The 25,129-nt window shown below is 42.2% G+C and overlaps 1 protein-coding gene across 1 annotated transcript in view; it reads left to right on the top strand.

Annotated features, from left to right (window-relative positions):
• ARHGEF26 (Rho guanine nucleotide exchange factor 26) overlaps positions 1-25,129 on the top strand; it is a 112,407-nt gene that overhangs the window by 46,944 nt on the left and 40,334 nt on the right. The window contains exons 7-9 of the mRNA XM_077864535.1: positions 16,779-16,931; positions 20,408-20,537; positions 24,155-24,229. Coding sequence (XP_077720661.1) covers positions 16,779-16,931; positions 20,408-20,537; positions 24,155-24,229 — 358 coding nt within the window. The remainder of the gene's footprint in view (positions 1-16,778; positions 16,932-20,407; positions 20,538-24,154; positions 24,230-25,129) is intronic.

Genomic DNA, 25,129 nt, shown 5'->3' with positions numbered 1-25,129 from the left:
ACTCGTGGAGTTCCTCGGAGACTTTATAAATTTAGCAGCATTGGAGGACAGAGGAAAGGGAAATATGTTTTAATCTATTAGGGTACATGCTGTCACCAGGACTTAGGGAGATTAAGCATAAAGAACTCCAAGTACACTTCTGTCTAATAGTATGTAATTTGAGGCATTAAGAAAACACACTTGTATAATTCTCAATAACACATGCTTGTCTTTATTCCTCACTCTGTTAAACTTGGATGGGCCCTTGGTTAAATAATACGACTTTGTCAAATTTTTGACAATAGAGCAACGGAAGGGTCAAGTAGACTCGCCTTTTTTATGGTGCTAACGTAGAAGTAAACACAGTGCCCGTGGCCCGGCTGTTTAAAAGAACGGGGAGGGAGATGTGTGCAAACATGCACATGCACACAACTGAGTTTTTGCTTGTCTAATCCAAAGAGTTACTTGAGTTGATTCCCAGGTGTTAGTCTGGTAAGAAGGTGAGGCAACCACAGAAAACTAAGAAATGCTTAAAATGAGAAAATACATAGGTAAGAGAAATCTACCTTGTAGGCACGCAGAGAAGGAGGACAATGGAGACCGTCGTTACGTTGAATCCTGGGAGGTCCTAGACGTGGTGCAGATACCCACGGCGTGCGAGTCATGACTTCCCGGTGAAGGGTCTCCTACCCAGAATGCTTTCAGCATCACTTTTTCAACAATTAAATTTTGCTACTCATGTCACGGAGTCGAGGATAAAGTTCAGGTTTTGAAAGGCATCCCTTTCATCTTGTTTTAAAGGTCTCTAGGAAAGGTGATGGTTAGATTTTTTGACCTCTGCCCTCGCACCTGCAGCTCTACTTAAATCAAACCATTTGAGTCTGACTTGGCCTGCGTGCACAGCTTGGAGCAGAAGGCAGGGTATCCTGCGGCCATGGCCAAGTCGGCCGCTGGGGAGGGAGGGCAGGCACTCATTCATGTGTCGTTAACCTTCCAAGGCAGTAAAATACTTCTTCTTCTTTCTCTGTTGTTTATCTTCGAGCTGACCTTAAACAACAACAAGAACAAAAGCATACAAGGAATTAATATACAGAAGCCTGAAAATTTGTAAAAGAAAAGTAAGCCTTATTAAAATTATATTTTTCAATAGTCTTGAGTACTTTTAACATTCCTAGAGATAACAGTAAATTCAGCCTGGCTTATTAATAGATTGCCAATTGGTAATAATAATAATAATAATAATAATATAATTCCCAATTGAGTTATTATTTCAGAAACCACTTCTCAGGGGATAATTCTCTATAGCCGAATTTGGGATTTTTTTAGTTTGCCCCAATTTTTTTTCCTGCTCAATGTCTTGTTTAGTTTTGCTTTAGAAAGAAGCTGGTGGGTATTTATTTGGTATACCTATAATGAGTACAAAGGAAAGCCCTTAGAAAAAGTACTCATGTTTAATAGAAAACACAAAACCACTTGGAAACTGTGAAGCACTCTGCAAAGTCTAGTTAAGCTCTCAGGTATAATAGCAGATGATAATTCTGTAGTTGAAATTCATGTTGGCTCTGTTAGCACAGGGGCCAAGGCGTCTCCAGTTCTTGATGCGTTACAGAAACTAGAGAAGCTGCTGACAACTTGAGCGGTGGGTCGCGTGCCGCAGGAGGACCTAGACCCTGCAGTCCTGCGTCCAGTAGCATGTCCCTTCCCCTTCCCTCCCAGGCGGTCGCCTCTTGCATTCCTTTGAAGTGGAGACCGTCACCCTACAAAGGGAATCACAGTGCAGTTTCCCCTTGAGTAAACTACAGATAGGCAGTCTCTTTTTCAAATTCCTACAACTGGCCGAGAGCCGGCTCTGCTTCTGTGGCAGGAAGGGAGGATGGAGAGTATGGTTGGGAGCGCCTGCTCGATGGACAAGCCACCCAATGCAAGTGTGTGTGTACGTTGACCAAAGTCCAGATTAAGCTTTATGCAGGAGTTTCCACTACAGCGATTAAGATGTCAATAAAAAAGGAAGAAGGCTAGAGGATGACAAACTCCCTGCAGACTGTAAGTGGTCACCGCTCTATGGTCCAGCTGCTGCATCTGCTGGCAAGCAACACAGGTGTGGTGATTTTGTGTGAACATTCTTAGCAAGCACTGGAAGAAGATTCTTTTTTTTTTTTTTAAGATTTTATTTATTTATTCATGAGAGAGACAGAGAGAGAGGCAGAGACACAGGCAGAGGGAGAAGCAGGCTCCATGCAGGGAGCCCCCAATGTGGGACTCGATCCCGGGTCTCCAGGACCACACCCCAGGCCAAAGGCAGGCGCCAAACCGCTGAGCCACCCAGGGATCCCCTGGAAGAAGATTCTGCGGTGATCTTGTCCGTCCACAGTGTGCAGGTGGCTGCAGGCATGTAGGCTGGCTTTGTAAAGTGGCTCAGAGAGCAGGTGGGGAAGGAACAAAGAAGAGGTATGCGTCCATGGGCCTTTCTTAGAGGGAGTTGTGTTGTGAAGCCAAAGTTAGAAATTTAGTTTGGACAGCTGGGTATCATCAGTGGTTTAGAAGAAGGGGATGATGGGACCAGAGGTTTTTTTTTTTTTTTTTTTTTTAAGAAGGGGTTTTGGTAGGTCCTTAAAAGTAGATTGAAGCAAAGGCCAAAAAAAAAAAAAAAAAGAGTGGAGCAAGAGGAAGATACCATTGCAGAAGATGTGTGTTTTGGTAGGGAAATAAGAGAAGGAGGGGGTGCGTGCATAAAAGGGAACACAAACAGTGGGGAAACGGGACTGCTCGTGGTTTATCAATTACTGACTAGCAGCAGCAAATGTAAAGTTAAGATGTACACACATACTAGAGAAATTTCTCTGAAGGAATAGATCATGTGCCTTACAATCCTAAATTTAGCATCATTAAAAAGAGTAAGCATCTTCCTTGTGGTCCAATGCTAGGTGAAATTTTTGGAACATTTGGATTCTTCTGGACTTAAATTGCCATCACCGGACCTCTCCAAAAGTCTTATGGGAAGGGTGTGAAAGCAAACCTTTGTTAGCTTTCTCTAAAGGAAACCATTATCCCCTCTGGTTGGGGAATCTTGTATGGTGAGGGAGCAGAAGGCCAACAGTTGTTAGTTGGGCCAAAGGCCCGTGCAGCGGGGCAGGGCTGCTTTGGGGTGGATGTACTGTCTCCAATTGCCTGGTGTGGCTAGGGAGATTTTGGCTAGATTCCTTCTCCATGACCCTATAAAGATGCTTAGCATTCCCACATCTCTCAGCCCTTTTGGATATGTGGAGTGGTTTCAGATTGTGTTCCACGGGGCCTGGAATTCCTTGAAGGCACTTTCGGGTTGGCCAGCTTGGGTGTCAGGGAAGCCAAACAACAGAAACTCTGGGCCTCCTGACCCTACCTCAACCAGGACAGCTCGCTTATATTGTTTAAATCCTGGAACTTTTCATGAAAGTCCCTTGACAAGAGATGGAACACATGCAAAATCACTCTCTGGGAAAGTAGGAAAAGAGAGTGCTTTATCTCTGAATGAAAGCTCCTGGATATCGGCTTTTGAACCCTGCTGTCTATTTCCCAGCTGTTGCCCTTTTAATTAAAGAGCTTGATTAAGAGAATAATTCATATGCCATACAAATAGTCTGTTCAAGTTGTAGAATTTGGTGATTTTTAGTATAGTCACAGGCTGAGCAAAGATCACCCCAATCAGTCTTCCAAAATTTTCATCACCTCGGAAGGAAAGGCTGTATCCATTAGCCCTCACTACCTATTTTCCCCCAAACGTCTTCATCCATAGACAACTAACACTCCACTTTCTATGGATCTGACTCTTCTGAACACTTCATATTAAGGGACTCCTAAAATATAGGGTCTTTTGTGACTGGCTTCTTTCTGCCTAATGTAGTGTGTTCACCTGTGGGTTCATCCTACCACATTTTATCGATCCATTCATTACTTGGTGGACCTTGGGCTGTTTCTCCTATTTGCCATTTTAAATTACGCTGCCGTGATCATCTGTATGCAGGTTTTTGTGTGAACATGTTTTCATTTCTCTAGGGTGTTTGGCTACGAGGGGGTTGGTGGGTCATATGGTAACTCTGACATTTTGAGGAACTGCTAGATTCCTCTTCTACATGGATGATGCATGTAGAGGGTGGCTGGCCTCCTTGCTTTCTTCGTTACACCACAGTTCAGTCTTCACCCCTACATTGTGTTCCTTATCCAGCTATTTGACTTCCTAAAATATAAGAAATCTCTGTAGTCCTCTATTACTTAAGGCATTAAGACTCCTTGCCATGGGACTCTAAGTTCTTCACAGTCTAGGGCTGGGCTGCCTTTATAATTTCATCTTCTAGTAATTTCCCGAGTTTTGAGGATCTCTCTGTGTTAACCATTTTCATTATCCAAAGCCAGTGGTTCTTAAACTTCTCTGCGTCATGGACTCCTTTAAAAGCCCGCCATTAAAAAAAATTAAAAAAAAAAAAAATAATAATAATAAAAGCCTGCCATTAACAAACCTGAGCTCCACCACCCCCATTCCCTGGGCACAAACCGTGCGTTCCCATCTTTGGGAACTTTCATACCATTCCTTCCCTCACTGCCCCATCTCCCTCCTCCTCTTTGGTAGTTACTTAAGATGAACGTAGAAGAGAAAGTGTTTTGTTCTGGTTTTCATCGGCAGCGCTAACAGCTGTTTGTCCAGGCCTCCTGTAGGTCCTGGAGGAGTGGAGTGAGCTCACCTCCCTAGGAGCTATGCTGTGAGTGCCACGAAGGTGGGGACTTTTGTTGGAACTGCCCTGGGCTGTCTGGGTACATAATAGGTGTTCAGTGAAAAGTCAGTGAGTGAATGAGTAGGAGAGGGAGCTGGGTCTTTCTGGAATTGGTAAAGCTCTAAGGTCAGGGTCATGAGTCATGGGGGAGCCTCCATATAGAAACTGGGTATTAGATATTAGAGAAGAAACAGAGGTTAGAAGATAGAGATTCCCAGATGGATTAAGGGGATATATTCCTTTTGTAACAAACTGTTGCAAACTTAGCGGTGTAAAACAACACATGCTTTTTTTTTTTCCTCTTACAATTCTGAGGATCAGAAGTCTGTGATTTTTTTTTTTCCTCTTACAATTCTGAGGGCCAGAAGTCTGAGGTCCATTTCACTGGGCTGACATCAAGGTGTCACTGGGGCTAATTCCTTCTGGAGGCTCCCGAGGATGATGTGTTTCTGAGCCTTTCCCAGCACCTGGAGGTCACCTGCATCCCTTGGCATCTGACCATCTCTAAAGCCAACTGCATTGTGCTTTCTCTCTTATTTTTTTTTAAGATTTTATTTATTTATTTATTTATTTTTTATTTATTATTTATTTATTTATTTATTTATTTATTCATTTATTCATTTATTCATGAGAGAGAGAGAGAGAGAGAGGCAGAGACACAGGCAGAGGAAGAGGCAGGCTCCCTGCAGGGAGCCTGATGCAGAACTCGATCCCAGGACCCCGGGGTCATGCCCTGAGCTGAAGGCAGACGCTCAACCACTGAGCCCCCCCCAGGTGCCCCCTTTCCTTCCTCTCTGATTTCTGCTTCCATCCTTACATCTTCTCTGTGATCCTGATCTTCCTGTCTTCTGCGTAGAGGGACCCTCCTGATTGCATTGGGCCTGGGTAATCCAGGATGACTTCCCTGTCTCCAGATCCTTAATCGAATCTGCAGAGTCGCTCTTACCACATAGGAGAACATACAGGACACGAACATCTTTGGGGGCCACGATTCAGCCTGCCACAGGGCGCTCTACAGGTAAACACAACACGGTGCCTTTTGTGTTTTTGCCCACTGTGACACTTTTGCCTTTGTGTCTGTGCCTCGCCTGGCTGCAAGCCTCTTTCTTACTTGTGACATGACCTCTTCCTCACAGCGTAAGGGAATGGTCTATCCCTTCTTGGCAGAAAAGTGTTGGTTTGCCCTGGTCTGTTGTTTACCCATTTGTCACTCCCTGAAGAGGCACCAAAACACAGGACCTGAAATGGACCAATTAGATCCTCCTTTAATTTTGTCATTGATAAGTACCCATTAGAAACATTTTTAAAGTTGTTGGGAACGTGCATACCCTGTGACTTTGAGCCTTTTTGGTGGATGGCAGGATTACATTATACCTGCCACCTGAACGTCATGGATGGAAACATAGGAGCTGGGCTTTGTTGTCCTCGAGCAGAATGGACTGGAAAAGCAAGACCACTTACTGGCATTACTTAAAAGAGGTATGCGTTGCCCTTTACATGATAATTAATGTTAATGAGCATGAACCATGGGCTAGATCATGTTCTAACCACTTAACATGTTTTAATTCATTCAGTCATCATGAGAACCACATGAGGTCACACCATTATTATTCCCATTTTACAAATGAGGAAATAGGACCGGCTGATGTTAGGCAAGTTGCCTAAGGTTACGCTGCTAATAAAAGAGAGGACCTGGGTTTGAACCGAGGCCATTTGGCTTCTGAGCCTGCACACGTTTTCCAGAGGTGTGTCGTAAGGGTGCACAGTGGGCCTTGCCGCAGTGCATGTGAGATTGACTTTATCTGGAGGTATTACTCACGCACAGCTGTTGTTATCTAACAGGGTTTGCTTGTGAGATAAGAGATCACAGAACCCCAATACCGAGAAAGGGGAGAGCAGGAACCCTGGTGTTTGGTAGTGAGGAGGTGATTTGGAAGCTAATAAGCTGGCGTTCCCTCTTTTTGTTCTTTCGTGCTCCCCTCCCATTGGCCTGTGGACTCTTTTTCCTTCCTTTCCGGGAGTGTTTCTCCCTCTGCTGTGTTGCTGGTGGTCTTTCTTGGGCTGGTTGCTGTGGGTGGCAGGACCAAAGGTTGACCCGGTCATCTTCTCTGTTCAGTTGTTCGTTTTGTTTTACTGAGTGAAGAAACAGAAAATTCATCATTATCCACTTACAGCCAGGATGAGAATTTGTTTATCCCATAGATCCCATTCTTTCGGATACTTTAGCTAACCAGTGCTAATAACCATCTAAAAGGAAAGCTTTTTAAAAATCCTTGATGAAGATCCGAGGGGGCAGTGGGGAGAGGACGGGAGCCAGCTGCTGCAGCGTAAACTGGAACAGGTTTGAAAAATGTCAGAGACGATATGAAATTCTATTTCCCTTGCATAGACAAGCATCATTTTTCTTAGGGCCTTATGCCTTAGGAAGCTGACCTTTATGGGTTTTTTTTTCCAAATTGTGTCCTGGTCCCTTTGTCTTTTTTTGATGAAATTGATGGGATGCCAGAGGAAGCATTTCTTTCTTTAGGAAGACAACTTTTAGGGGCATGATTAATAAAGAAAAACAGAGATGCAGAGATTTGGGGCTTCCTTTAAACGTTATTCTTCTCCGTGGATTGAATTTGGATTGAAAGACTGTGGGCACCACCTAAAAGGATCTGGAAATAGTGCCTGAAGACAAATGTGTTCTTTCGTGTGCTGATTTTATTCCAGAATGACCAGCGCACAATAGGAAAGGGGGCTTCAGCACGAAGACCGTTGTGTTTGACTTGACTTCGTTCCAGTGTTCTATAAATTTACTCTTGGTGCTCTTTCCCAGCAGCCACCAAGCATGCACATTTTCCTGGTTGGTTTATAATTGATAATTTATATTCCCAACTGCATCCACAAAAGGCTCAAGGCAACTTACAGTAAATGACATGTTTGAGTAGGAAATGAATGTGGCCGTTTAAGTGGGAAATAGAAAAGGAGGCAGTGAGGAGGAGAGCCGATGTGCTCAGCTGCCTCTCCTGCTGGCGTTTCTGGGAGTGAGGGTTAAACACAGTAATGTTTTTAGAAGTAGCCAAGGTAAAGGGGCCACAGGATTGGTTATGTAACTGTCATCCCATGAAAGGAAACAGTTCCTCAGAAGTCATAAATCTTGCCTAGGTTCTGAGTTCTTGAAGGATTTTTGCCAGGCAGTGGATTAGCAGAATTATTCTTGAGGTCACAAGCCAGGATCTCAGATGCCACATAAATGCGCACGTGCGCATATTTGCCACCCAGCCGAGCTATGCAGAGCCACCTCGCCCCTGCCCACCCCTGCCGTGAGCACCCTGGTGATCTAAGGGCATTATTAAATCAGCCCTGGTGGATGCTTGCTTCATATTATAACTCACTGTTGCTCCCCTTGGAAGATGGAACTTGAACAAAGAGGCAAAGGAGGATAGCAGGCATCTCGTATCGATTCATTTGGCACATTTATCGCGTGCTTATTCTTTGCTAAGTCCTGGAGAGCCAGTGGTGAACCAGGAATACTTGGTCTCAGTCTCCAGGGTCCTATATAAAATTTGGAAGTGATTTTTCCATTGTGTGGCAATTAATAGTTGTGCTCCAGGAAAAAAAAAAAAAAATGAAAACTGTAGAAATTGTCCCTAATAAGCCAGGGCATCACAGGCCCACTCATCTAGCGGCTTTCATCTCTTCTAAGGACGTCTTGATAAGAGCACTGGCACTTGCTCTCCGTCATTCATTAGCATGAGACCCTCATTCTGGAAGGATTTGCAATATGGGTGAAGGCACGTGAGCGGTGCTGAAAGAAACCAGTATGCAGTGAGTTACCATGGGAACTGGCTTCTTCTCCAGTATATTTTTGTGAAGCAGATTCACATGATAAATACTTGAAATTCTCATTTTTAAGTGAAAATAGCCTAATGGCATTAATGTCGCAGGAACTTTTAAAATACTGTTTTTCTATCTCGGTATGGTCCAGTTTACATTCCTTTGAGCATATACATTCTCGGTGAGAGGAAGAACTAGTTAAAGGGGAGGCTTGACTGATGTGGAGGGGTCTTGCGGGGGCACTTAGCTCTCTAGTCTGTTTTTGCCTTTCTCTTCCCTGGCCCCCAGCTCCACCTTCCTTTTTTGGGGTTTGCTGGGTGCCTTGAACTGAAGGTATCTGGAGGAGTAGGATTGAAACCCAAGCATGCTGTGTGTTGTGCGGGATGGAGGTTTAAAAAAAAAAAATCCTTTGTCCGTCTCTTTCACTCCAGTCTCTTCTGTTCTATGCCTGGGCTGATCTTGGAGGTTTCGTGAGGATGATAAGAATCTCTTAACAAAATCCATCCTAGAGATTTTAAGGATCGAGCAGGAGCTATCTGAATGGGAGTTAAGGCTACCAGAATATTTTTATTTGGAATTTTGTTTTTTTTAATCTCCCATTCCCAGCCTCTCTTCATTCCAACTCTTACCCCTTGCCAATTCAGAGGCAAAATTTCAGAAGGAAAAGCTGAAATAGAACAGGACAAGATATATGGTCTGCTGAGGAGGGAACCCTCATGAGGCCTTTACCAGATCAGGATGTTGAGAAGCAACAGCCCTCTGTCTTTGTCAAAGTAGCACATTTTCCATCATGGCTAGTCTGGTGGAGGATTCCTAGGTGGGCTTCATCATATTCATCCATTGTGATTGGTCGGTGATGTCCTGCTAGAGTGCGGAGCATGCCTCTGGGCAGAGCGCCACGTAGGTTAGTGGCATCCTCTTGTCACGCACTCCTGTCCCCGACCCAGCAGAGTATTAGCAGAACTTGATGCTGATCTTTAGCGTCAACATGACCACCAACAAAAAGCCCCAAACAAATGCTCAAAGCCCCAAATCTCCCTTATCTGCACAGAATATGAATTCATTTTTGGTAGAGTACAGAATGTTCTTCTGTTGGTGCTCTGTTAGGAAAAGTACTTCCAGCAGCAAATAGTTTGCTGCCACTTATCTGGACTATTTCTTTGTTTAGTAGAGATATTTTATGATACAGCAGCAACTTAGACATGTGAAACCTGCCTGGTATGTCACATGGCTCAGCATAAGGGAATATGACCCTCTCTGGTGGGATCCTGCAGCTGTTTAGTTGACGGCTCATTCGAGTGAGGAAGACGTCCAAGAATGGTTCGGAGTTTGCTTTAGGCAGATGGATATTAATGAAGGAAAAGTACCTTGAAAGGATGCCATTCCAGGAAGGGCACAGGACAGCGCTGATTATAACCAGAGCCCTGCTTTCTGGGCTTCTCCTGCAAGAGCGCTGAGAGCTTCCTTAGCGGGGCTAGAATCTTCCCTCGGCTGCATGCGTGGGGGAGACGCGGGTCCTGGCAGGTTTTTTGGAGAGTGCAGCTGGCACTGAAGAGACTTGGGGCTGGACTGGGTCTCATTTCGGTGACCCCGCGTGATAGGATTATAAAAGGCGTCTGTGTCTTCATTGGTTGGTGACCCTCATTGTGTCTTGCATAGTTCTGGGAACCCAGTTTGTGGTTAAAAAAAAAAAAAAAAAAAAACAGTACATTCACTTGATTTATCAGTGAGTAAAGCAAAGATACTGACCAATTTATGGGTGTGACATGGTGACATGTTTGGTGAAATACCGGTAAAACAAAATTACTTGAACATGTTTCATCTTTAATTTTTCTATTTAGAACACAAATTTGGTTTATGCACGTCAAATATTTGACTGTGTTTCAGGTACCATGGCCAGGTTTTTTTTGGTCATACCCTGGTTAGGGTCAGGTAGTTGAACAAAAGAGACATGGTCCCTCTTCTCTAGAGTTTGCTAAGAGAGGCAGATGTAAACACAATCATAATATAATTAGTAAGGATCACAGGTAGGACTACCAAAGGAGAAGCATAGGGGTTTATAAAGATGTAAATTAACCCAGTCCAGTGGGGCAGGGAAAGCTTCTTGAAGGACTCTTGAAAGATGAGTGGGGGGTTGCGAGGCAAAGTGGAGGGCCCCAGGGTGTAAGGCAGCCAAAAATGAATGACTCTGAATTTCGCAGGGCACCTGGAAAGCAGCATTTGCTTATACTGTGTCAGCCAGGACCAGAGCACATCACTGGCTGTGGCCTTCCTGATTGTTTTCCCTGGAGGCCACACACAAGGGGTGGTTGACCACTCCCGGGCCGCCCTGCAGATCTCAGCACAGCATAAATCTACTGTGGAAGCCTTTACTGTGTTGATGTGTGTGATTTACGTGCTGAGATGATTCGACAGCTGGTCTTCTTGGAAGATACTGTGGTTCCTTCTCAGCTCCAGCTGCTCGTCTTTTTGCTGGATGTCTCGGTGGAAGGATGGCTGGTCGTAGCAGGCAAGCTCAGCGGGTGTCTGTGAGCAGAGGCGTTGGTGTGGTTGGATCACAGGCGTGGGGCTCTGGTTCAAACTGAGGCTTGGTGGTTTTGAGTTTTGACGTAAGCTCTCTCAGCCTTGGTTTTGTTATCTCTAAAGTGGGTATAAAAGCCTTCCCATAAAGCAGGCTTGAGGGTTAAATTAAATGAGGCGGTATATGGGAAGCATGTAGCCCTGAGCTTAATGGTCATAAATATCAGTTGTTTGCTCCTTGATGTTTACCAAAGCCTGTCACTTTGAGGGAGACACATAGGAGGAGATTTCGCTGGTTGACTGATTGAATCAGATTTATTGTCTGTATTTAATAGACTGTAATCTCCTCTATAGATTGGTAGATTTACCCTACAGTAAGCTATCAGGAACTATCAGGAACTCTCATATCTGACTTGCCAGTTACATTATCAATCGAATATTAAGAAGGCTGTTAATATGATATGGGTACGTATATAGCTCACATCTGTCTTTTCTACCCATTGCAGAAGGGAGAAGGTGAAGCTAACAAAAGTACAGGTGCTGATTATATCAAAAACAGCTACCTCCTTGTTGGCTTTTTTTTTTTTTTTTTTAACCCCACAGTGCAGCTCTGCATTTAAGATTACCGCTTGATAACGCAGCCACACAGAGCTTAGAGACTATGCAGTCCTTGCAGTTCTAGGAAATATTAGAGGAAAGGATATAGGCCATGATTAAGCTTTTCTAATGTAGTTTCGTCTTTTTTTTTTTTAATTTTTATTTACTTATGAGAGACACAGAGAGAGAGAGAGAGGCAGAGACACAGGCAGAGGGAGAAGCAGGCTCCATGCAGGGAGCCTGACGTGGGACTCGATCCCGGGTCTCCAGGATCACACCCTGGCCCAAGGCGGCGCTAAACCGCTGAGCCACCCGGGCTGCCCTGTAGTCTCGTCTTTCTTGAAGACCCAGCTCCCGAGAGGCCACCATGGTGTCCTTGAAGGTCTGACCACTCTCTGCACAGCTGGGGAGCTCATCTGGGCAGGTTGCAATCCTCTGAAGCATGGGTGTGATTGTGCCTGGTGCCCGAGAGTCAACAGTCAAACAGGGCTAACTACTAGGGTTTCTGGTTAGGAGGCAATGTTTCCAGGAAGCCTTTTCTGGTCCATCAGAATCTTCTCAACATCTGGACTTTAGCGATGGGATTTAGAATTTTGTTGGAGAAAAGAGACATGAGAGAAGTTGTAGAGCATGATTGTTTATAAAACATGATCATCTGGGTGATGCTACACAGATGAAATAATGAAGGTATTGTCCCGAGGTGGGGGGGTGGAATTCACAGGGCTGACATGTATTTCCATTAAAATGTTGTCCTTCCAATAAGCCAAATTACTTCCCAAACTCATTTAAATTTCATTGAGGGAACCGGAATGCTTTTACTTTGGCTTCAGGTTTGATTTGGATTTCCAGCATTCTCGGTTATTGAAATAATATCTCATTCTTCAATAATAACTTTCTTGGTCTTTTTGTAGCCCAGCTCACTTAGTAAACTATGCAAATTTGCCAAAATAACCAATAGATAATTTAACATAGGAAGCTTTAAATTATGTCTTAATTATGCTATTGTCAAAATAAAAGATGGGTGGCTCAGTTTATGTTATATTAAAGTAAGTAGCATAAACACATATTTCATTAGTACTTTGTTTTTAATCTTATACTTTGGCAGGGCTTGTACTGTGATAAATGAATTTTCCTTTTCGTTGGGAAAAGCCAAGTTACTGTTGTTTTTGGTTATGTAGTTGCATTCCTTCAGACTACAATGGTTAGTTAAAGACAAGAAAGGGATATTTGCCTCTGAGACATTTATTTCTTAGATTTACATGATAATGGCCTTTTGAATGGTTTTTCTTAATTTTTTTTTTCAGTTTTCTCTGAACATTTTCCTGAAAGACACATGGAGTTAAAACAATGAGTAACTATTTTGCATTTATATGAAAACCAGCTAAACGTGAACCTGTCCTGACTACATACTACCCAGAACTCCCGTGGCTCTGAATTCTCACAGACATGTATTTTTAGCTGTCCTTTTGACACGTCTAAGACAAAATCAAACTGCTCCTTCATGCTCCTTGTCACTCCTCCTAAATCCCTGTCTTTGTGATTGTTTCTTGGCCCACCTTGATGCCCAGGTGGAAATCTTGAATAGAAACCCCAGCATCTTCCTTGATTTCCCCTCTGATGAGGTTTTTTTTTTCTTTCTGTTAATTTTTTCTCCTAATTGTTTCCCTAATCTGTGTCCCCTCTTTTTTGACTTCCCCATAAAGCCAGGCTTTGTGCCCACATTAGCCATTTCATTGGTCTGCTTGCAGTCTCCTCTCTCCCCATTTGCACTTCTCTGCCTCAGTTTTCTCCGATCGGATGATGTATTGTCCTCATCACCTCCAGTGGTTCTCATCATCCACAGACGAAGTGCAAGCTGCTCAGCATACAGTCAGACCTTTGCAGTCTGGCTTTGACATGCATTTCAACCCTCATTCTCTGCCGTTGGTCCTCCCATGGTCAACACCTCAGCCTTACTGAATCCCAGTTTCCCAATTTGTGCCTGTACCTATGTTATTTCCCGTGCCGCTCTGCTCCCACTAATGCCATCCTCATCACTGATGACCCTCCTCCCATTCTTTCCTTGCAGTCAGTCACCCGGCCCTCTGGACTTTGCACTGTATGCCTTTGTTACAGGTCTTGTATCGTAATTAAGTGGTTCCATGCCTCCTATGGGCTGCTCGTCTATGCGTGTTGGGAGGGATCATTTCCTATTCAGCTTTGATTTAATGAAATAATCTCTCCTCGGTATATAACCCAACTTCTTCTGTACTGGTTCTTGGCAGGATACTAGCCCTTCTTGATACATATATCATTTTTAGCAGAGTCAGTGAAGTTAAAGGTCCACCTGTAGGTATATAGCCCCAAAGACGTGAAAACAAGGACTCAGACAGATGCTTGTGGACGTATGTTCATAACAGCATCATTTATTCACAGTGGCCAGAAAGGTAGAAACAGCCTAAGTGTCCATCAGCAGATGAATGGATAAGCATAATATATGTACACACACACAACAGAACATTATTCAGCCATAAGGAGGAATAAAGTTGTTACGTGTGTTAGCATAGATTAACATGGAAAACATGACACTAAATGTAATAAGCCAGACAACACAAAGATTTTATGATCACTTATATGAGATATCTAGAAGAGGCAAATTCATAGAGATGGAAAGTGTTGGCAGGGGCACCTGGATGGCTCAGTCAGTTACATGCCAGACTCTTGATTTCGGCGCAGGCCACGATCTCAGGGTGGTGAGATCGAGCCCCACATGGGGCTCTGCACTAGGTGTGGATCCTGCTGGGATTCCCTCTCTTCCTCAACCCCTCCTCCTTCAATCCCTTCCCCCCTCAAAAAAGAAAAAAAGGTGATTAGAGGCTGGGGAGAGGGGGGATGGAACATTATTAGGTGATGGGTATAGCATTTCTGTTGGAGGTGATGAAAATATTTTGGAAATAGAAGGTGCTGAAAATTGTACAACATTGTGCATGTAATATCCTTGAATTGTATACTTAAAAATGGTTAAGATGGCAACTTTTGTTGTACATATATCTTACCCTAATTAAAAACATACATAGTTCTTGAAATTAAAAAAAAAAAAAAGATACTGACACCACCACCACCATCATCTGTGTAGCCTTACCTTCCCAATATAACATGCAGTTCTTGAAGTCAGGGACCTGTCTATATAGAAAATATCCTTTAAGAAACATGGCTTTTAAATATCCTTTAACAGACATAGTAGGGGTTTAGAGTAGGTTGTTTTTACAATTGCTGAAACTCTGAGGAGAGCATTTGATATTTTACTTGAATGTTAATAGATTCAGTCCTGACAAAGTGATATGAAGCTTTTTTGGAACATAATTTGGTATTTCTGACCTACTATTTAAGATTGTGCATATTAACCCTAATACCTTTGGAAGGAAAACCAAGTAGCCCAGCCAAGTGTGCTTTATGTTTGTTTGTTTGTTTGTTTTTCTTGTGTTTTAAACAAAGGGCTTGGATAACTAGGCTGCTTACAAGCTATGGATGAGAATCCTACTGATTATTTTCCCTAAATCCTTCTTAAAGGAAATACAGATTTTTTTTTAATGCTTTCTCCAGCGTAAATAATTTTACTCTTCTAGGATTTAAGGTATATTTCATTTTTTTAAGCTCCTATGGAAATATTAAAAAATAAAATAGGTAATGATGACAAACTAATACAAATACAATTTATAGCACAGTGTGTTTAATGTACACATAAATATATAAATTCAAGACCTCTTAAAATTTGGATTGTTTTATTGCTGGGTGCCAGGATATTCTTTGAAAATAATTGAGATGCAAATGTGAGAAAATGTTAGCCCATATTTACTATTAACCGTCTTGTGTAGATTTCTGCTGTCTCATTCACTGTCTGCCTTGAATTTTGTATTTGGAGTCCACCTAGCAAACTCGTTAGGAGTTATGATGTGATGAATGCTAAAGAGGTTATTGAAAACTAAATTTCTCTTGTAGGACTATTTCAGAACTCAACATTAGAGAAACTACTGTTATTTTCACCTTCCTTACATTTGGAAGATGCTTTGGCCACCCAGTGATAGTTCTTTCTAATAGATTTTCCTATTCCTCCCAACTTGGACAATAAGTGTGCTCTAGGGTGGTTCATCTCAACTTTTACTGTGTATTCAAATCATCTGAAGATCTTGATAAAATGCAGGTTTGGCTTGGGGGACATAGGCAGTGAGATTCTGCATTTCTAGCTCTTAGATGCTTGGTTTATGGACTACGTTTTGAGCTCCATGCTTTTGGTAGAAACCTAGTTCAAATATTTGATTTTGATGTGCTGTTAAAATTGAATGCCGTGTAGGATTGCCAGATAAAATACAGGTTGCTCAAGATGTCCCATTCACTATTTTTGCACATACTTGTACTATAAAATAACTCATTTACCAGAAATTTAATTTTCAAAGGACTAGACACTAGATAGATAGATTCAAGCACACCCTAAATCTGGCAACCCAAAAATGCCATCTTAATAATTTCTGAGTACATTTAAATGTCTTAAAATAGTATTATTTGCAGAGAAAGGACACAGAATTAGGTTTATTTCAGACTTTTTTTTTTTTTTTTTTAAAGAGAGTGCATGCAAGTGGGGGAGGGACAGCAGGAGAAGGAGAGAAGCTCTTAAGCAGCATAGAGCAGCAGCATGGAGCCAGACACAGGTCTTGATTTCACAACCCTGAGATCATGACCTGAGCTGAAATCAAGAGTGGATGCTTAACTGACTGAGCCACCCAGGCGCCCCTCCGACTTGTTCTCTAAGTACTTATTTAGTTGTTTTGCTCATAGGCTTTTCAATACAATGAAATACGGAAACATGACCCCATCTCCTCCAATATCTAGGGAATTGTTACCTGAAAGCAGAGAAATGCCCTATGTTATCAGTGTTTTCAGTTGAACATTTGAAGTAATAAGATGTTAATACGATAGATTTGAGTTCAGACAATCTTTATAGTTTTTCATTGTATCCCTTTGAGTTGGTATTGTGCACTGTTGATATTTCCAAGCCATGTATAATAAATAACATGAAATGAGAATGATCTTCAATGTTTTTCAGTTATAAATAAGAAAATGTAAATGAGTTTCTTTTTCTAGATTCTTCACGGAGTTGGAAGCAAGACATCAGAATAATATCTTCATCGATGACATAAGTGACATTGTGGAGAAGCACACAGCATCCACATTTGACCCGTATGTGAAATACTGCACAAATGAAGTCTACCAACAACGAACACTACAGAAATTGTTGTAAGAGATGTTGAATGTTACCCTTAATAGCCTAACCATGTTTTAATTAGGTCACATTGATTGAAATTCATTGATCTCTTACATCTTACTTAGAAATGACACTTGGTGGGCTATTTTCCAGGATTGCTTTCAGGGTGAGGATGTTGCAGTAGAAAAATCTATTCTGTGGACAACTTTCTCTCTAAAGCAATTACAAAATTATAGGTTTCTGTTATTTTCCTTGTTGTTTTAGCTTGCTGCGAGCTATGGGAGTGATCATCATTCTAGAACTCCCCAGTTTTATAAGCCATTGAATAGTTTGCCTGAGGCCAAGAAAGTATTTGAGTTGAACTCCTGTCTGAGATCCAGAACTTCTCTACTCTTCTAATCTTCTTCCATTCGGATGACGAAACAGAAGTTTTTTATAGGAATTTTTGATGTTCCCCTTCTGGGTAGTTAGAAATGAGGAGAGCAGGGAAGGACTGAAGGAAAGCAGAAGAAAAAAAAATGTTCTTAAAGGCATTAAGAATACAACAAAGAGGCTTTAAATTTCCCTCCTCACTTTTTCTCTTTGTCCTCTTTAGGTTTAACCTATAGTTTGTGTTTTCCTTTTTTTTTTTCTTTTTTTTTTTATGTGATGTATATGGCTTTAGCCTTAAAAGTCAGCGATTGTTCAGTAATGTTTTATTTTGGGAGCCCTGTTTATGTCAAGTAGCTATCTGTTTTACACCACAGTGTACATTGCCATAAACTCGGCTTGGGGGCTGACGGCTGTTATCACTCACAGGCCCTGTATAGGCTGTGGCATTTATGACCACAGCAGTGGAGCTCTGCTCAGCTTCTCTGCAGGGTGTGAGCTCCTGCAGGGGGATTGGGGTTGGTGCTGGGAGAGACAGCCCACTGAAGCTCCCAAGTCAGTGGGAAGGGCTCCTTGAGCCGCTCCTCCCTCCACAACCTCATGAAACTCTTGAATGGGCAGGGTGGAAAATTAATAGCTGGCAACCGCAAATGAAGTTTTTAAGTACAAAGCAGGGTTTGTTGGCACCGTTGACATTTTGGCCTGGATGAGTCTTTGCTGTGGGTCTGTCCTGTGCATCGTAGCATGTTTTATAGCATCCTCGGCCTCTGTGGACTAGATGCCCCTCACTCCAGTGGTAACAACCAAAAATGGTGCTAGACGTTGCCAAATGTTCTTGGGAGCATAATCTCACCCCAGGTTTTCTTAACCTCCCAACAGCCCCGGGACTGCCAATAGAGAGGGTGCTGTGTAACTGCTAGAAAATGCAAGTTACGTGTTTGAAAACAAAGCCTTGAATCAGAGCTAAGTTTCATTTTGTGTCATTGCAGTTTGCAGGATTTTAAAAATGTGAATAGGCACTGCTGTAACTTAAGAAGTAAAGGTTCTAGGGGGCCCCTGGCTAGCTCAGTCAGTGGAGCATGACTGATCTCAGTTGTAAGTTCGAGCCCCACATCGGGTGTAGAGATTACTTAAAAATAAAATCTTTTAAAAATAAAGATTCTGTCTAAATTAACTTAATGATACCATTTGAGCTTTCACATGGAAAATAGTAGCTGTGTTTTCAGGGGTTTTGTAGCAAGTATCGTGAATTCACACACTGGAAATGCTTGAGAATCTTTGAAAACAAACATATAATAGATCCCCAGGGACCATCCCAGACCAGACTATTTAATCAATATTTGGGGGAAGGGGTCCTGGGACCTGAGTGATTTTAAATATGCAACTGATTTGGAGTTTGATTTTTTTTTTAACTTACTTAAACATCTTTTTAAAGCTAGTAGGAAAGGAAACTTAAAATTCCTCATTTGAGAAAATGAAAATAAAACATTTCTGTGTAATTTCTTTTAATTGACTATTCTGGGCATTTACTTATTTGTGAACCAGAACATCTAATTTTCAAAATACATTTTTTTTTTTAAGTTGGAACCGCAACTGCCCTGCTTCTTGGCCTCTTGCTCCCCAGCATGAGATTACAGTACCCAGTCCCGACCCCTGTCTCCTCCTTGTTGTAAGTCACAAGGGAACTCCTCGGAGTCCCTCTGGGGTGAAGTGAGCTGCGAAAGCAAGAGATATGGGGGTCCTGGCCCCCCTGAAACTCAAAAGGCCTTGATTTGACCTCTGTCTTCATCAGATGCTAGGGCTGTTGCTTGGCCAGTGGAGGATCCTTCTGAGACTCTGTTCTTATTGGAATCCCCTTTTGGCCTTCCTTAAATATTGTCTGAATGTTTCCATGTGAGGTCCTATATGTTGGTATGTCTGGCTAAGTTCCATAAAAACGTTGTGGCAGTATTATCACTGTTGTTATGTCACCAGGAGGGGAGAAATACTCCAGCTGGCATGGTCAGAAAGTTCTCTGTCCTAGAAGCTTTGAAAAAGGCCAGAAACCTACTAGTAAATAAATATGATATTTCTTTCTGGGATTATAATTTGGGGCTAGAGAAGTGACTTAAAACACCATCTGTTATCTTTTTAGTGGAAAGTCTATAGATTATCAGATTGCAGATCTAGCCTGTACGCGTTAATAATTAATATATTCACAGATATGTTCACCGTTAGATCGCCTCTTTATTTACTTCCCACTTCTATAAATTTCTAGCTCATACATTTCTTATTGTTCATATTATCTTAAAGTCCTGTTATATTTAGTCTTCACTATAAAAGGCAGGCCGTCTGTGTCTGTCATTGTTTGTTGTTTTATATATTAAAAATCATAATATGTGAATTTATCACAGTGTTTTAACAGGCATACCTAGGTTTAGTGAGCTCCACTTTATCTCACTTTTACCAGATCTGTTTTTTTACAAATTGCGTCGAGCAAGTCTGTTGGCACCATTTCTCCCAACAGCATTTGCTCACTTGGTATCTCTGTTACATTTTTGTGATTCTCACAATATTTCGGATATTTTCGTTATTATATCTGTTACAGTGATCTGTGGTCAATGATTATAACTCACTGAGAGCTCAGATGATGATTAGCATTTTTTTAGCCATAAAGTATGTTTTAATGAAGGTATGTGCATCATTTTTTAAAATATTTTATTTATTTGAGAGAGAGAGAGAGAGAGAGAGCAAGTGCATGCGAGTGAGCAAGCAAGCAAGCACAAGCTGGGGGGAGGGGCAGAGGGAGAGGAGAAGCAGGCTCCAAGCTGAGCATTATGTGGGACTTGATCTCAGGACCCTGGGACCATGACCTGAGCCCAAGGCAGGTGCTCAACCGACTGAGCCCCCCAGGCACGGTGCATCTTTTTTTTTAAGACACGATGCTATTGCACACTTAATAGATGACAGTGTGGTGTAAACATAACTTTTACATGACCTGGGAAATCCAAAATTCCTTTGACTCACTTGATTGCAGTATTTGCTTTATCGTAGTGGTCTGGATATCCACAATATCTTCGAGGAATGTCTGTAATATGTTTTTGCTTCTTACCTTGAAGAGAAAGTATTTTGAATTTCTTCTTTCTTTGTTTCTTCTCAGAGCCACCAACCCATCTTTTAAAGAAGTACTGTCACGAATTGAGTCCCACGAAGACTGTAGGAACTTACCCATGATCTCCTTCCTCATCCTCCCCATGCAAAGGGTGACTCGCCTGCCCCTGCTAATGGATGTAAGACATGGTCTGCTGGCTCTTTCCTCTGCGGGTAGCTGTGCTGCTATAAATCTGATTAAGAACATTATTCTTATTTCACTTGGATCAATGTACTATATCTCTTCTATAAAATCCTCCACCTAAATGAGAAGGGGCCATTCAGTTGGAACATCTCACTGTGTCTAGTATCTTTGGAAATTACCTTCAACTTAGGCTTGTCTAGGCACCCTGAAGATTTCCGATCACGTCACTCACTTAACATTTTTCAAAAGGGAAAAACATGGGCTTATTGGAGACACGAGGCTTGGATGCTGGTTCCAGCTGAGCCGCTAGCCATGTGGCCTTGGGCAAGTCATGTAATATCTTCAGCCTCAGTTTCTTTGGGTTGATCACCAAGATCCCTTCCCTAGAGAGTTCCAAGATGCTGTGGTGCTCCCAGTGCACATGGGAATGAGATACTGTTCAGCATTAGAAGGCATGGACTTGCCTTTATTTTGCACAAAGGAGGGTATGGAAAGGCCAGCATCCTTCATACTTCAGGGAACATTCACGAAGAAAACAAGGATTTAATTTTAAATAGTGACAAGACATGGCTGGGAGAAGCGAGTAGAGACTTCCTGGTCTGAAGTGCAGCGGGGAAGACAGCTAGGCGGCAGGCCAGGGGTCCTGCACACCGGCTGGGCCGGATCCACAGCGGCAACAACGAGAGAAGAACCAGGTGGCCCGGCACAGCTCCCACCTGGCTAGTGGGCCAAATAGTGTCTCTTTTGATCAAGTTAAAATATTTTGCCATAGTCGTACTTCACAATTGGATCATAATGTTAGTGTCAGTTTCAACGAACGTGATTTTTGCATGTCAAAACACAGGATAAAAATACAGCAAAAAATTATGATTGAGTAAGGTTACAAAATAAATTCCATTTCCCATATTCCATCATAAATTCAGAGATTTTCTAAAAGCACTGACATTTTGCAGTGAGTAAAAGCATGCGATCACAGTCACTTTGTTGGCTCTGCTGCCTGGACGGGGGTTGGTAGTTGTTTTTTCAGAATTCCCAACACCCTGCTCCTCTAGCTTCCCCTCAGTTTCCTGCCTTTGCATGCTTCCCTTGTGATTTAGGGGCGTCTCTCCTTGTAAATATTGGAAAACTTGCAGAATTTTGAAAATTCAGCTCTCTGATTGATGGATTGATTGAGAAAAACATTCGTTGGGCCTAAGGATAGAATGCAGTCAGGTAATCAAAACCAGATTTTGGCTTCAAGAAGGTTTATTTGTAGGTTTCAACCACCCTTGTTTCCTGACTTTCCCACTGAGCATCTTTGTTCACATTGTCGCCGGCTGTCACTTCTCAGCTTCACAACTAAAACAAGCAGGTCTTTCAAGCACTGGCCCTAATGCTCCTTCTTTCATAAAGCCTTGCTCAGTGCCCTCCCTCGCAGATGCATCTTCCTCCGCATCTGAACACCCATAGCACTTTGAGAGAAGGGACTCTGCTATGTAAGCTTGGTGTCCTACAAGTCCTGTGACTTCTGGAGTAAGAACGATCTGGGCACAAATTCTGGCTCTTCCCCCGATAGTGTGATCCCAGGCAAATTGCCTGATTTCATCTGAAGCCTCAGTATAATATATACCTGCAAGATTGGCATGAAAACGGGTGAAGTAGTAAATGTTAAGCCTGACAATAATAGACGCTCAGTATTTCTTAACTAAATGAATGTAGATACTATACAGGCTTGTGCTGAGTCATGTAAACACTGAAGTTTTCAAAGATACATTTGATATTGCACTTTCTTCCATTAGATTTTATAAGCAGTAAAAAGTCATTAAAAAATGAGTTTATTTCATAGGATTTCTGGCATTTTCGTAAAGGACGAAACTTTGAACCGTCTAGAGAAATGCTGTTTCAAATTTTGCTATTTTTAAAAATGAGAAATGGGTGCTTTCTAAATACAGCATTTCTCGCAACGTTACAAAGTTTCAGGGTTCTTTCTCTTCAGAAAATGTATGTTAGCCGTATTTCTTTAGATCCTGTATATTCTGTGATCTCTCAGCCTTCTATATTTTCTGTTTAATTTTGAGAAAATTGCTTAAGTAGATTGGGACTCACAGAAGCTAGTGTTACCATGTTGCACCATGTTGGAGGTTAATGCCGTGAATGTCCAGTAAGCTCAAAACTTTCTGGGTCAAAGACCTTGTTGATATTCTGAGTAAAGCTACAGTCATTCGCCCTAGAAAGTTCAGCAATGCACAAAATTTACATAAAATTGAAGTGTGCAAAGACCCTTCAGGACCCAGGATGCCTTCACGGACATAAACCAGTATTTCTCACACTGCCTCTGTACACATTAGTGGGTCATGAAGCTGATTTTTGATCCTGAGCTGTGTTTATTTAAAAAGTGACATAGAATAGAATGATATGATATATACAGAGTTCATAATGTGATTAAGTAATATTTTTTAAAAAAACCCTTTTCATTTCTACGTACATATGCACTGGTAGCTAATGTAGATGTATTTCTTACCGTGGGTCTTAGTCCAAAATTGGAGAACCATTAACAAAAGCCCACAGATGAGACACTCTCTGCTTCTCACATAGCACATAAGACAGTCCTGACACCTGACTTTCGGATCTGTAGGTCTGGTACTCACCTACGTTCAAGGTACCAGTTCCCTACTTACCCCCTCAAACAGTTCCGCCTCTGTTTGATGCCTGTTGCTGTAACCGGTTTCCCAAATGTGAGAATCTGGCCACCTGGGTAGAATCTAAATGTACCTAAAGCGTCGTCTCTTCAGTCCTGCTTCATTTGGGAAGTTAAACTTGTTAATTGAGATGGACATTTTTAACAATTAAAATGACTCCATCGTCCTTGAATGGATGTGGTTTCACAGAGTATTTGTAACTCCATAGGAATCGATCCTCTTCGAAGTTCATTTTAGCATCGCCAAAACTGCAGTGTACCTATATCAAAAGAAAATCCAGTAGCTTGTTTTTCTTGATCTTTTTCTTTATTCAGTGGTATGGTCTACAAACATATTTCTCTTTAGTGATGATGATGGTAATAATTAAAGTAGTTTTGGGCAGCCCGGGTGGCTCAACACCACCTTCAGTCCAGGGCGTGATCCTGGAGACCCAAGATCGAGTCCCACATCAGGCTCCCTGTATGGGCCCTGCTCCTCCCTCTGCCTGTCTCTCTCTCTCTCTCTCTCTCTGTGTCTCTCGTGAATAAATAAATAAAATATTAACAAAATAACTGTACATGTATTATCATTTAATCCTGGCAACAGCCTTGTGATGTAGTTGGCTTTATCCACATTTTACAGATGGGAAACTGAGGCCGATAGAGACAGAGTAGCCGTCTTGCCCACAGTCAAATACCTAGTAGGCAACAGGACTTGGATTTGAAACCAGGTTCATCCACCTCTGAAGTCTTATCTCTTATTTCATCATTTGCTGGCTTTACTTGGATCCTGTTCATTTAAAGACTGTTTCCAGATTTTAATGTAATCCATCATGTTGTGCTCAGCATTGTTAAGTTTGCTATGAGCAAGAGGATGTGGCTGGACCTTGGTTTTATTTCACATAATAAAATAAACTGATTGATTTTTGTTTTGTTTTTCTTTTACTTTGCTGCAGACTATCTGTCAGAAGACACCGAAGGACTCTCCGAAGTATGAGGTCTGCAAGAGAGCCTTAAAGGAAGTAAGCAAGGTAACTGTTGAACAATAGCGAGCTAGTCACACAGTAAACTGTTCAGCGTCTCCGAAGAGCGCGCATCTGGATCTGATGCTGAACATTGGTGGTTCTCAAAGCCATTTGGCCAGCATTCCTTCGGGAGCTGAAAAACAATATTGTTTTCTGTACTCAAATGAAATTAGTATTTTTATTGTCTTGCTATAAGGCCCAACAGACCTCTCATTTTCTTTTGGTGTCTGAATAGTCGTTTATTCATTCTTTGATCAACCAGCTACTTACCGAAGTATCAACTACCGTGCCAGGCATGATGCCAGTCCCTGAAAATATGGCGATGCGCACGTAAGACAGTTGTGGTTAATACCCTCATACACTGTGCTGTATAAAGGGGAAGGCAGATGCTAAATAAAAATTACATTACAAGGTGATGAATGATATGGTAGCGAAGAACATAGTGATGTTGAGGCTGAAACCTAAATCAAGCTTAGCTCTGAGCCAGGGCTTGGGGAGGAAAGAGAGTGTCTCAGGTATGGGTAGAAACACAAAGGCAAGAAAAATATTTGGAGGATTTGAAGCACTGGAATGTTCTTCATGTAGCTGTAGAGCCCAGTCTAGGAAAGAATGCTGGGGAGCCATGTAGGGAAGTGTGGACCTTCTCTTAGGATGATGGAGAAGCTATAAATTCATGTGTTGTGAAGGGGACAGTGGGGATGGGACCAGTTATGAGGCTTTTGTAGTTGATTAGTCTAGTGGTGACAGTGGCCTTTATGGGTGTGTAGTAAAGGGAGAGAAGCAATATATAGTATTGAGGAGGCAGGCACAGAGAGTGAGTGAGTGTGTTGGAGATCAGAAGTCAAGGAGTATGGTCCCAGGCTTCTTGGGCAACTAGCTGGACGCTTACTTACATACCTTTGCAAT

This window comes from Canis aureus, chromosome 22, assembly GCF_053574225.1.
Source record: "Canis aureus isolate CA01 chromosome 22, VMU_Caureus_v.1.0, whole genome shotgun sequence".
NCBI lineage: Eukaryota > Metazoa > Chordata > Mammalia > Carnivora > Canidae > Canis > Canis aureus.
Note: the sequence above shows the minus strand (reverse complement) of the source record. Positions and strands in the feature narration are given on the sequence as shown.